The sequence below is a fragment of the Cupressus sempervirens genome, chromosome 7, assembly GCF_028749045.1.
Source record: "Cupressus sempervirens isolate cs-2001-9-10 chromosome 7, ASM2874904v1, whole genome shotgun sequence".
In the NCBI taxonomy this organism is placed as follows: domain Eukaryota; kingdom Viridiplantae; phylum Streptophyta; class Pinopsida; order Cupressales; family Cupressaceae; genus Cupressus; species Cupressus sempervirens.
Window position 1 is genome coordinate 268424969 of NC_143124.1, and position 15083 is coordinate 268440051.

Genomic DNA, 15083 nt, shown 5'->3' on the forward strand with positions numbered 1-15083 from the left:
GAACACCTAGTGCTCTTGAAGACTTCCCTTTCTATAACTTCCCCTTTGGATGCATATCCACTAAATCTATGGAATATTCACCCTTGGAAAAGTTGATTTGGGGTAGACCTTTAACAATTCTATATGTGCAAAGTTGTTGAAGATACCAAAAGTCAAGAAAACCATACTACTCATGCCATAATTGCATGTTTAAATTGGATTGAGATAACAAGGACTTTGAAGGAAACTTCGGCACAAAATGAGAGAAAGAGTATAAGATTTTGTTATCATTCACTTTACCACTACAACCAAGGTATCATCTTTAAGACTATGCACCTTCACTAAGTCTAGAAGGAACTCAACTCTATGCCCATCTTCAATGTGAGTGATTTGGTAGATTGAAAGGAGATTTGAACTTAGGTTTGGAATATAGAGAACAGCTTGAAACTCTCCATTTTCCATTTCCACGTTTCCTTTTCCTTCAACTTCCATTTTTCTATCATTTCCCATGAAGATGTGTGGTACCTTTAATTGCTTCATTGAAGAAAAATCCTCCTTTGAAGAACCCATATGATAAGAGGCACCTGAGTAAAATATCCATTCCTTTGAAGAGTTTGAATTAGCCATAAGTGCTTGGCCTTTGCTCTTGGAATCTAAAGAAGACTCTTCATCCTTGTAAGCATTAGGTAAAGGAACACTATGTTTCCTCATGATGTTGGTCAAGTCATCGATCTTTTTAAGATAACACTCATACTCTTCATGACCTGATTTCTTGCAATAAGTGCACTTCTTCTTCTCCTTATTGTTGTCCCCATTCTTGTTGGAATTTGAGGACTTGCCTTGTTGATTTGATTGTGGTGTTGCTTTTTCTACATCCTCTAATTTTCTTTTCCATTTCTTCTTACCCTTTCCTTTATTTGAAAACTGTCTAGCTGAATTTTGAGAACCCTCATTGTTGGCCACCAATGCTTTTGACTTAGGTAATTTGAGAATCCCCATTGATTACAACTTCTTTTCTTCAGTATCCAACAAATTAGCATATTCATCAAAAATGATTTTCTTATAGGAAAACCCTAAGGTAGTGTTTGATATGTTAAAATAAGATACAAATGTGGAATATTTTGATGGTATCTTGTTATGAATGAGATAGATTAGTCTATCATCTTTGATAGAACTCCCACAATCAGTAAGCTTTGTCCTTAATTCATTCACCTTGCTGATGAAATCCTGTATTGAATCATATGAATTAGGATCTAAGGAGACAAGCTTATCTCCAATTTGAACAAATCCTCTTCAGACACTTTACCATAAAGGTTTTCAAGGGTATTCCAAGCTTTCTTGGATGTAGAATGCTTCTTGATTTGATACATGATCTTATCATCAAACCCTAAACATATATCACCTAGGGCTTTCTGATCCATTGGTGCCCATGCTTAAATATCACTTACTAAAACTTTATCACCTACTAGTTTAGGAAGAGTACCATCCACATATTGTGAAACTCTATTATGCATTAAGTGATACCACATTTTTATGGACCATGTAGCATAGTTATGTGGAGTTACTTTTGGAAACTTAAAGTTGCCATAATGTAGAAAATGAAAGAAAAGTGTAGGAAAGAGAGAACACAGCACCAAGAGCACCCCCCCTTTTCAAAAAATCAAGAAACCCACCAAAATAGATGCTTTGGGCACTTTATCAGTGGTGTAATTATAATGAACCACTTGCCAATTTTGGCCTTCACGGACTTCTAATTTTTCTTTTTACAACTTCTTAATTGAGTAAAAATCTTAGACTTTACAATGTGCTACAATTCTAAAGCAATACAAAGCAAAGAAAGGTACTATTGCTGAACATGACACTTTTGTCCACACAACACTACAATTTGACTATATATCTAGACAGTAGATGAAAAATAATGCACTTTCAAATAAAATAGAACCTATTTTTAACTCTAAATGTGCTCGTACGAAGCATTTGAAGTTGCAAAATATAAGATTATGAAAGTACATTCACCAAGAATTGCAAATTCTAACAAATCCATAAACCAAAACCAAAATAAAGCTACACCACTAAAAAGTTTAGTAAATTGTACCCAATTTCAAAAAAAGTTGCACCTGATTTAGAGTTCAAATGTCTGAGTTATGGCCTCTTGAAGTTAGACTGCAAAAACCAAAATCAATTTGGAGAGGGGTTGAATCAGCAAAAGATGTAATTAAATTTGATGGTCATACAACCATCACATCAATTCTAAATCTGCTAGGAATAATGATTAAATGATGATCAATTTTGTTCTCATGAAACTAATGACGTCAGTGACTTTAAGCCTAGTGATAATGTCAGTGATGACATCAGTGTACAGATCCATACAACCATACAGTACGGACAAGGTAGGAAGAAAAATGACATGGTAGGGTACCTGAATACTAACTGGACCTGACGTCAGATTGCTAATTTAGATTTTGTACTTCATGTAGGTGCTAACGTGTACTTGACTGGGCAATGATGTGGGATTAGCAACATGGCTAGCATATTGTCCTGCATGGAAAACACTGCATGTGTGATGTGGAGGGTTCTATACCATGGATAGAATGGTGGGACATGCTAGAAAATGCTTCGCAGGCTGGTTAAAACTCTATTTCATGTTGGATTTTTGTCATTGGAGATCTATGTGCAAACACTAGAATTAGAAAGCTTTATCCCACATTCATGGGGTGTTCAAGTTGTAAAGTTTATTAAACTTTGCACCCATGGGGAATGAAATAAAGCTGCCCGCTGGTGGAAGTTGGTGGGAAATTGGATTGTGTAGCCACCAATGGATGTGGGGGTCCTTTCACTGGTTGGTATTTATGTGTCAGTGGGAAAGAGTTTGGTTTAGTCTCCTGGTACAGCTTCTGTAGATTTACATATGTATGATTGAATTTGTAGAGTAAAATGCCTACCAATTAAATAATTAAATATAGCCTAAACTAAAAATCAGGGCCTCTGGGTTTCAATTTGCAAAAAAAAAATTCCTCACAATCAACTTTCACCTAGCATAGGTAGATTTACAGTCGATCTTCACTGAATCAACATTTCAGATCCAATGGCGAGGTTAGATCTAGCTCTAGATGCTCCCATTTTTTGCAGATTCTCTAGATTCAAGTCAAGGTGCTAAAGCACGAATGGTCTTGAATGGCTATGTGTAGAGAATCTCACATAGCTCTAATACCATGCAATAATTTGGCTTAGGCTAGAATTCACCCAAGACCAAGGAACTCAAACACAAGCACAATAGTAGACCAATAGAGAGAGGATGATCAGAATGATGATATATTCATTCAATATGCCATATATGCCATCTTAAGAGTACACTAGGAGTGCCTCTATATAAAGACCTCAAGAGAGCTTCTAGAATGCATAGAAGTTAGCAACATGATAAGTCATACAACCAGGCACATGTCCACTAGATATGGGTTATCCTCCATTAAGCATAGAATTAAGTGTGATTGTGTGAAGATAAGCCTACAATGGTGTAGCACACAAACAAGTGGTGTAGACAACATGTGCTAAATTAGGAGTGCAAATAACTATGTTGTCAACATGACAACTCAGTGAATAATGCAAACTCTAGTGTTGTAGACACCATGTGTATAATTAGAGTTGTGCACTTTTGTGAGAGTACACAAACTCCTAAGTGTCTCACCTAAATAAATAATAAAATAATGCATTAACCTAAGTAAACTTAAGTAAGTGTAGATAGTAAATACTTATTTACACCAACAATTTGAAATACTGAAAAAACCAAGTGAAGCTATCAGATTCTTTGAAGAACTAATGTGATCACCACAGTCATCCAATTCACTTATGGTCCAAGACATGACAAGAACTCTTCATCTAATAAGGAAGGAGAGTCATCAAAAAATAGAGAGAAAAAAGAAATGCAAAATCCAAAGGAAAACCTAGTTGTCATCGTTATGGTAAACTTGGGCACACTGCTAACATATGTAGGATGAAAAATAGTATTCAAAACCCTAAACCTAAGTTTATTGGTAAGCATTTTAATTGGAATAAGAAATGACACCAAGCACAGGAATGTAGAACAAAGAAAAGTGATGCACCCACTACATCTAGATTTGAAGGAAATTTTTATAACTGTCATAAATATACACTTAGAGCTCATGAATGCTAATCCAAGAAAAAATTTAACACTACATATAAAAAGAAAACACATGTACCTAACCAAGGAAACTTTTACAATTGGGATTACAACACATCATATAATTTTCATTATTGTGGAGGGTATGGGAATATTCTAGAGAATTGCATAAAGACACATTTCAAAGGTAACTATAAGAACTGGTTGAATGAAAATATAGTTTGTTTCATTTGTCTTAAGGTTGGACATGTTAGTAAGTACTATAGGACCTGAGCACTAGCACCAAACAATGGAAACAATAAAGAAAAAGGGAAAGTCGAGGCAAAGAAAACATGGAAAGATATAGCAAAAGCTAGAAGCAATGGACAAAGAAAAGATGATATTACCAAATCTAATGGATTAGGTGATCACAACTCATCTAACTAAGAAAAAGAAGGTATATAGGGGACTATATACTTAATAAAATATCATATATTAGTTCCTAATAAGTAAATGGTTAAAAACACATATTAGCATGGATCAAGATGCATTGGGCAATGAAATATGTTTTACTACCAAGTGTTGAGCATTAGCAATTTAGGATATATTAACTAAGAATTGCAATATAGACTGAGAACTTACATTGACCAAACTGATGTGTTGGCTGAGAGAATTGTGATTAACTTAGCAAGGTGATATTTACCATGTATTTGAAAGGTTTAGATAGCAATTGTGCACCTACCAAACTACAAATGTATTATCATAGACCTTAATTGGAAAAATTGAAGGTATATGTTAATTTGGAGATTGCTTTTTTAAATTTTCCAAGAAAATTGAAGTGCATAAGAAATTCAAAAGGCAATCAAAGAAAATTTAGCAAAAAAAAAGTGAATCATGATATGCCATTAGAAATTTGATAGAATTCAATAACTAAAACTTTGATTATCAAGCTAGTTTTCTTTAAGGTTATAAAAGTAAAGTTTTCTTTAAAACCCTAGTTTGACATTGCATCATTTCCATCTCCAAGTGTAAGTAAAATTTTGAAAGAGAGAAACACACAAATTTTGAGGAACAATCAGTGTCCTGAAACTAATTTTAGGGATTGGTCAAATATTAAAGCAAAAAAAAGATAAAATTTGTGCTCCATCATCAATTCCACCAGAGGTTCTAATTATTCAAGATGTAAAAACTTGTTATATGAGAAAAATTAGAGAAGTCAAATTTTGAGCTGAGAGATCATGAGAAGCTATGTGATAATTGAGTATTGAAGGATGACTATAATATTATTATTGAGAAATGGCTTACCTATGACCTAGGTTTTCTAAAATTCTTCAAAGAAAAATGGATAACTATTGTGTTGAGTCATACAATCATTATATCAATTATGATTAGAAGGTGAGCCAATTAAGATCAACAAGGCCATCATACATCGAGTAACATGATACCTTACAATAGATTGACCAAAGATGTTGAATTTTATGAACAATCAACCCCACAAATCTCAGGAATCACCTGCACGCAAACACCTATGACAGAAAGAGAGAAGAAAAAGTGATGGAGGCTGAAATTCCTAGATCCACAAATGAGACATTCTAGATGAAGAAAAGGGAGATTGCTATTTTCAAAAGTAAATGAATATTTAATTACAAAGAGAGATCATCCTTATAAAGGAGATCAAAACCCAAATAGGTAACTAAACTAGGATGTATGATAATAATTAATAAAAGAATTGATTATTATATTACCAAAGTTTATCTCAAGTAAACTAGAGGTAATAAGTGGCTTAATAATTAGATCAATATGATATAATTAATAAGAAAAACCTTAGTATTCTAACAATAGATAATGAGATGAAAAATAAGAAATGAAGTTGAAAAACGTAGAAAATGTAAATGGAATGGTCTAGAAATGGTAATCAATAGGATTGATGAACATGTTAACAAATTTTTTCTATGAGTGATTGTACATAAGTTTATCGATCAAGCCAACTCAATAGTATTCCATGTATTACAGTGCACCTTGGTTACAATTTTATTAAAAAGGATCGTAGGTTTGATCTTACTGAGCTGCAACTACAATAATTAATAAAGAATCTTGGGGCTATAAGGAAAGTGAATAATAGATCATGTAAGTTTGGCACCTTGTTAGTTTGTATATTTTTCTATGTACAAAATTAATTTCCTACTATTAGTGTAGTAGAATGGGATAGGAGCAGGTGAGCTATGGAGAAAAAAAATAAGTTTATAAGTCAGCTAGGAGAAAATTTTGAGGAATTCAAGGATAAAATGAGAAATCATATGAGAATTCCTAAATCCAATGTAGATAAGTATTTTTATGATATATGTTTCAGGGTAGACACAGATTTTATTTATACACAAGTTGGACTACCTAGAGTTGTATGGTTAAGGTTGATGCCATATGAGGTAAATTTTGATTAAGTCACAATAGTAGTGACTACACTTTGTTTAGAAGATATTGATGTGAATGTTGAGGCATTCAATACATGTGACACAATAAAGGATCAAATGAATATAGAGACAAGAGAACCCAATAAAGATAAGAAAAATAATTAATGCTATCAAAGGTCTTGAGGGAAAAGATGGTAAAGGGGAAGGATTTGATCATGCAACTAAAGCCAAGGAATCTAAAGGAAAATACATAGTTCTTGTAAAGCCCAAGGAAAAAAAGCACAAGAAAATAATAATTGTTGATCAAAAGGTTAAAGAAGATCTCAATAAAGTTTTGTATGAGGTTGGTACACACCTAGAGACAAAAACTAGAATACTAACAATATTCAAGACAACTTAGCCCATGACTGCTAAACCAAAAGAAAGTCTAGCAAAGAGAAAACTGGCTAGTTCACCAAAAAAAACTTACCTAAGAGCCCAAAGACAAAACTAGTTTTAACACAAGAGGAAGAAGATGATGAAGAAATAGATTCTAGTAATTTAAGGAAACTTCAGATTAGGCTAAGACTACTCCCAATGATTGTGGATAAGGTATTTCAAGAAATTAGCGAATTAGCAAGTTTGACATGATTCAAAGATATCAATTTTTATTCTTTAAGTAAAGAAGACAAAGAGAAGCTTGAAAAAGATATGATAGATTTGATGATACCATTTGAATCTACACTTATAGAGTTAGGATAAGGCATTCTTAAAAAAATGTATAACAAAGTTGATGCTAAGTGGAAGTGAGCATTATCCACTGAGTGATGGATCAAGGAGATTACATTAGCTAAAACTAAGCTAAATTTAGGGAAGACACATGTGTCTATAGCCTTGAAAGATTTTTTGAATAAATTTATGCCTAAGAAAAGGGCTTATAAAATTATGATGAATAAACCTCATGAAGCTGAGAAAGAGAGCATAAATATACATAAGGAATAATTTGAGTTTCTTATTCGATTGGCTAATAAAGAAGATGAGAAAGGAGGAGAGGGAGATATAGAAGTTAAAGAAGAAGAGGATGATGCAAAAAAAGTTACAAAACTTGTAAAGGAAATTAGGAAATTTTTAGAAGGGTGTAAACAACAAAATGTTGTCACAATTGAGGACATTCATGATTCATCCCCATAGAATAAGAATCTATTGACTGAAGAAGATCTGAAACATGTTGAATTAGGTACATCTCTACTGAGAACCAATCCAATATTACCAAAAATAAATGATTATCCAAGGATTGAAAGTGTCAAAATTGATAGTATTCATGTTACATAAATTAGTATCGATACATGTTGCAAGCAATAGGGTAAGGCTATAATTATGATTCCACAATTTACTTGTACCTTAATGGGATATAGTGTTGAGAAGGTTGAATAAGAGAAAGAAAAAGAAATTATAGAAGAAGAACTCAAAGAACAAGAGGTTACAAAAGCTCCTCTACAATTGTCAAGTGCCAAGTTAGTTGAGATATTAACTATTACACCTAAACAATAGGTTATGTCCACTCAAGAGGAGCACAAATAGGTATCACAATTGATTGAAAAGGGTAAGAAATTTTAGATATCACTACCTAGTGATAGAACTCGTAGATCTTAGATAGCGGCATAATTATATGAGATGGTAGAACAATCAAGAAGTCTAGATGATGTAGTTACTTTACCCATGGATGACTTAAATAATCTGACATTGGAACAAATGCAAGAGTTGAAAATATTTTTGAGTCATAAGGAAAGTCAAGATTAGCTATGAAGAAAGAACAAAATGAAGCAAGTATTAGATAACACTAAATATTTTTTTGTCAATGCATTTGGAATCACTAGTTACATTAATAGTCAGTATCTAATTAGTGTACATAATTGAAAAAGTACAAATAGATTATATTGAGACCAATGATAGATTGATTCAATGGCCTAAGAAGAATCTCGAACAAATTTTTTTGGAGAGATTCTCTAGGGAACTTGAACATAGGCAAGTAGAGTTTTCAATTCTGGTCAAACTACTGGAGGAAATTTTTGAATCTTATTCATTCTTTATATATGAAGGTCTGTGATGTTGAGTTATTCCCATTGGAGAATCAATGATCAATTGATATTATTTAGTTAGATATGAAGTCATATTCACATTCATTGAGCAAGAATAAAAGTTCAATCTCACCTTCATATAATAAGTTAACATTTGGTCAATAGAGGTCAGCTAAGTTACTGGCTGGAGATAGTGTAATAAGGAACAAATTGACTTCTATTGAATTCATGCTACTATAACATTGGAGATCATTCAAAAGGGATTATCTATAGCTCAAAGTCTATCGAAGAAAGACATACATTTTTCAACTATTGAGAGTTTAATTGATCTAGTTGTTAGGCTAGAGATTCATATTCATGTCATTGAATCTACAAGAGAGATATGGAATATAAAGAAGTTTTGGGTACTCATAAAAAATTCTTTTAAAAGTATAATCTCATCCAAACAAACCTCAATCAGTAAGTGACAAAAAACAAGGGGGAAATATCTACATGCCACATAGAAATATCTACATGACACATAAGAGAATGGGACATATAGAAGATAGAGATAGTACGATCAATTGGAAGAGCATTAGAGATTTTAGTTATGTATATATTACATAACAGAGATTATTATTATTATTATTGTAGACCAAGTTATAGTCTCATGGGGGTTATTATTTTTTTGCATGGAAAGCTAATTCGTGACAAAGTGTTATCGCCACTAATGTTAAAGGGGGAGATTTATGATCTCTAAGATTAAGTTGGCTATTAGTGTCTAACACTTAGTCATTTCCAAGGTAGTGTTAGGTAGTCATCATTGTGTTTGAGCTATCTAGAAAGGTCAAGCTACAAAGGATGTGTTTATTTGTCATCTCATACTGAGAAAGTCAAAGGTTGCTAAACACTTTAGTTGAGATAGAGAAAGAATATAAGCCAAGTAACACAATGGAGACTGAGGAAGTAGAAAGTTAGTTATTATTGAGTGATCAAAATATGTTGAGTAAATAGAAGATGACTTATATCATGCATTTTAGGTATGTCTACATGTGAGAAGATTCAAGTGTTGAGTAAACTAGTGTTGTCATATGAGTTTATATTTGCACAAACACTTACATTAATAAGTTTACCCAACCTCACAAAACATTTAAAGATCCTAGAGATAACTAAGGAGAATACACATTTTTTTAGATGACATTGATCCCTAGAAAATAAGATTAACCAATCATAAAATTAGAATGGAAAATGACAAATGGATGGAATATGGATCATTGATCCTAATCTAAGACTTTCTAGGATTATCTATTTAAGAAGGGTTCCTCACCTAAGATCAAAATGTGTATGTATGAATTGAAAAAATGTTAAGGAGTGAACAAGGTAAGTATAGAGAGAAGGAAGCCTAAGTCTGAAAGGAGTTCAGACAGTGCAACCAGAGCAGTGAAGGATAGAAAAAATATATCAGATAATGACATTAGATTAAGATTTTGAAGAGAGGAGATCCATTATGCTTTTTGAGAAAATTGAAGGGTTGAGTATTGAATTAATTTTAATAGATTGAGTAAAAGAAAATCTCTTAAAGAAGTGGTTTTAATAGATCTATGTCAAATGTGTTAACAAACTCCTTACTTTATTGTAAGTATACAATCCTTTAATAGGGTAAGACCTAAAAATTGTAAATTCTTTTCATAGAGAAGACCCCTCATAGGGTAGATCATCTGATATCTTCAAAATTGTAACCCTAGTAAGTTAACTTTATTGCTACATTTGTGAATATTTATGGGTTTCATCCCTACCCCCATTTTACCTTCATATTAAAGTGTTTCTAGATAACCAGAATCATCGTGTCATGTGTTGATTATTTTCATGGAGGTCATGGTTTGATAGATTTCATTTTAGCATTACATGTTTATGTTTATATGGTATAAGATCTGAGATGTGAGATGGATTAGGTGTAAAAAAATTTATTAGAGGCAAATATTATAGGTCTTGATTCATGACCCCCCTCCCGTCTATTAGTATCTTTTTCCTATTAATATTTTCAACACTATTATCCATAACAATGGAAGCTTGGATTCCTAGGCTTCTTACCTTTAGATGATGTTTTTCCTTGCCCTTGATGGATCTTGTCCTTCTTCGTAGATGACTCGCCAGTTTTAGTCTTTATATCATGTTCATAAAAAATACTGATTATACTCTTGGCCTTTATCTAAGTGTTGAGTTGTTTGTATATCTTCTCATAGTTGTTATTAAACATTTGTAACTTCTTATTTTATTCATTGTTTACCTTTCTCCTTTTTTTCTGGGATTAACATTTTTCTTATGTGTCTTCTACTCTATCTGCAATTCTGTGATATACCTTCTCAAATTCTCATTGTTAGTCATGAGGTTAGATATTGTCTCCTAAGATTTTTTTGTATCTCTATGCTCTTAAATTTTCTCAATGATCACATGAATTTCACTAAATTACTTTTTGATTTTCTTTCTCTTTTCCAATGATTCTCTCAACTTCTCCTTTAGGTCATTAAAAGTATTAAGAGGTTCTTCATATTTCTTTTTGTACTTAATTGTTGCTACTTAATCTTCCCTCAAGCTATAAGGCTTGTCATTGATAGGATCTAGGATCTAATACCAATTATTGGTCCTAATTGAGGGGGATGAATCAGCTTGATTCTAAAACTGATTATTCTCTTAACCATTTCAAATAAATTGAACAATGACCACTTAACTAACAACACAATGATAAATATGTAATACATGTGAAAGAATCGGGGGAGGGGGAGGGTGTTCAATGTAGTTCCATAGAATTGGAAGGTCTAGCAATAAGTTATCAAAACTTGTAGTTTTTTGCCTTTCTATAAAGATTTGGGATGCCTAATTTTTGTTAGGTTTGAAGATGGTGAGTGGAGACAATCAAAATCAAATTTATTAGTGGTTGCATTGATCTTCATATTATTGTTGGATCACTAAGAAAGAAGCACAATTTTGAAGTATATACCTTCTAGTAGATGTAAATTTTTATTTTCTCATACATATTAGGAGAACGATTATGATGTTCAAAGCTAATGCAAAAGTAAACCCATATAAATTTTAAGTAAGATAATAACTTCAAATTGACATCTATGTATATTCTAAATTTTACGTGAAATTAAAATCTTAAAAACTAAATATCAGCTAATGAGTGTTTTACAATTTTATAAATCAAAACATGTAAGAGCAATCTATGTGATCTTAAAGACATGTGACAACTAATATGTCTATAATAGTTTATATATGCGTACTCCATCAACACAAGTCAGCATGATAAAATTGTACTAATCCTATGCATCATTGATCTAAAAATCTATTCCACTATGTATTTCTTATTGTACTTTTTCTATAATTCCAAATATTATGCATGCGTTTAGTGTAATTTCTCTAAACCGCTATTGTCAATCTGACATATAAAAAGATTGCCATTGAACATAAGAAGAATATTATTTCCCTTAGATTTTTACACATTTTTCTCTTACTAATAAATTATAAAAATTCAATAAAAAGAATAAACTCAAATATGTTAATGTTTCTCTTTACATCTTTCATAAGCCGAAAAAAAATTCTTTCCAATTCATATTTCCTTTATCATCACATCCTTTTAAATTGGGACATAAACATTGTTCAAATCTTGTGGTACATAAACATTGTTCAAATCTTGTTCACACAAATACAATAAAGCCCAGCATATATTGTAACTATTAACTATTATCAGATGAGGAAACCACAAACCACATTGCATGGATGTTTTTGAAGTATGAGAAGCGGCTTGAAATAAGATTTTTAGGGTTCCTAACCATAAGTAGAAAAACTGGCACTTCTCTCAATTAAGAGTAAATGCTCTAGTACATTTGATCTAGATAACGTAAATGTTTGCCCAAAGCGTTAGAATAGTAATTGAATGCTTATTTACCTACTAGATTCCTTCACATCTCGCTCGCATCTAAGAAATATTAACTTTACACAACTATAATTAATCGATTTATTGAATCAATGCTAAGAAGAGTTCTCGGTGGAACAGCATATCTCGTCGTTAGTATTCATGACAGATTCAGAAGCCTGCAAACACAGAAATGATCAAGAATTAAAAGTAATCCTATAAGAATCTGTAAAACGAATATATTTATAATGTGCTCAGGAAATCAAATCAAAACCAAAAGAACAAAGAAAGCATGAAGCCTTACAGTTGATAATAGGAAGACCGCATTTTGGAGGCATCCGTACAACGATATCTAGAGCATTGCAAAGGCAGGACTCCGCAGCTTCTACAAAAAGAGCACAACAGCTGTTATATGATATTGGCGAATAATCTGATGATACTGGCAAGCAATAAGTAAGATCCGCCAACGTAGTGTTACAATGCTGTTGCCCATATCCCAATGTAAAACAGACAAAAATAATTGCTAAAATTAGTGATGTAATTCTTGCGGTGGCCATTAACATTAGCATTTAGCAACACCCAATGGTAAAAAGCACTACATTCATGAAGACAACTGCGATTTTATTAGCCATTATTCGAGCTGCCAAACTGATGAAACTCTCGTGAACTACCTGATTCTCATGCAGAAGACAAGCAAAACCAAATAACCGAATCTTGAAGTTGTTAAGAGCTAGGCCAAACGTGCAGGATGGGTGACTACGAAGCCCACTTCTCTCTGAAGAAAATTATGGTTGTAGCGACACGAATTCTTCTTGTTAGACGGAACATATTTAATAATTGATATATATACATCATATTCAAAAAAAGGGTCGTGTCATATGTTGAGAAATGTAGATAACAGAAATATCAATAAAAGATTATGAGCAATACCAAAACAGGTCACAAACTTCTAATTTTATAACAGAAAACCTAACAAGTTTTGCAGAAATATGACTCCAATGTATCCTGTTCGAAAACCATCTAAGAGACAGTATTTCAGCATTTTTGTGAGTACAAATGTCGTGCACAACTCTGTATTAACGATCTTGTCATCTGACAATAGCATTGAGCTTTGTGATCTGATGATTGCTTTTGTTTTGTAATTAAAATGGGTGAGATTTATTCTAATAGAAAAGAGATAGAAAAAAAGTGTCTAAAAGAAAGAGCACTGGTGAACACGATTACTATCAACCAGCTTTGGGTTTAACTATGGAGGAAACTCCGTAGTTAAGCGCGCTCAGGCTGGAGTAGTACTGGGATGGGTGACCTCCCGAGAAGTCTCGGTGCTTCACCCCTGTGAGCATCACCTAGATCCAATGAGTGCTAAGTGTTCCATTTATTCTCGTGAGAGATGGATTCATGTTGAATCACTACTCATGAAATACAGGTCATCGAGTTTGAATCAAAATCACACAGTTAAATCTTCATATTTATATCACAATTTGACTAGCTGTGGAAATTATCTCCTACTTATCAATTGATGAGCTTAACGGGCTTTCTAATGAATGGTTCATAAGGCACAACACTTGGTGAAGGTTTTGCAAATGGGGTTGCAAGCTTTGGGTTTAACTATGGAGGAAACTCCGTAGTTAAGTGCGCTTAGGCTAGAGTAGTACTGGGATGGGTGACCTCTCGGGAAGTCTCGGTGCTTCACCCCTATGAGCATCACCTAGATCCAATGAGTGCTAAGTGTTCCATTTATTCTCGTGAGAGATGGATTCATGTTGAATCACTACTCATGAAATATGGGTCATCGAGTTTGACTCAAAATCACACAGTTAAATCCAGATATTCATATCACAATTTTTACTGTTGTTGATGTCTGCAAGGTCTAATAGTATTGATAATTATGTAACTAGATTTATTAAATAACTAAATTGCAATATAATTGTGTTATGATCAATTTCTATAAGTTTATAATTTTTTTAACGAATTAATTGACTAAAATTTAGATGTTTTTAGAATGGTAGATGCTTTTGGAGAAGGTATTGAAGTTTGCAGAAATAAATGACATTTCATTATTACTATGATTTAAAAATAAATTAATTTAAAGAATAATTTTAAAAATAAATGAATGTAATAACGTATGGTAACAATATAAGTTATGTAAATTGTAAGATATTTTATAATACTAACAGTTATATTCATGCAAATGTTTTTTTATAGTGCTAGTTAGATTAATGAAAAATAATAAATGAAATTTTAAATTGTCAAATTGAAGGTATTACTATTTGCATTAGTAAATCTTATAAAGAAATTATAATCATTCTTAAGGTGAAGATGCTAGAAAATTGGAAATCATAGTCAAATATACAATGTTACACTTTCTAAATATATGCCACTTGAACCCATAAAACATTTTATTTTTTATGGTCTTAGTAGCAGTCCCCGATTGATTAGTTGTAGAGAAGAGGTATATATACATAAGGTGCAACTTTATCTCACATTTATTATATTGCATGCTTTGGAGTAATATGGAAAGAAGGGTGTTATCTTTTTTTTTTTTGAGATATAAGATAGAATAGTAGGTCCATCGCTTCCGGAAATTAATATTTGCATAGTTACATGTTTATTAAGATTTATTTATACAT

The 15083-nt window shown here is 32.3% G+C and overlaps 1 protein-coding gene across 1 annotated transcript; it reads right to left on the reverse strand.

Moving 5' to 3' along the window:
- Positions 1 to 12152: 12152 nt before the first annotated feature.
- On the reverse strand, positions 12153 to 13048 carry LOC149546467 (protein YY1-like). The gene is made up of 2 exons (XM_089794586.1): positions 12758 to 13048; positions 12153 to 12632 (listed from the first exon to the last, which is right to left on the reverse strand). The coding sequence occupies exons 1-2, from the start codon at positions 13020 to 13022 to the stop codon at positions 12625 to 12627; spliced, it is 273 nt and encodes a 90-aa protein (XP_089650712.1). The 5' UTR covers positions 13023 to 13048; the 3' UTR covers positions 12153 to 12624.
- Between the last annotated feature and the right edge of the window lie 2035 nt (positions 13049 to 15083).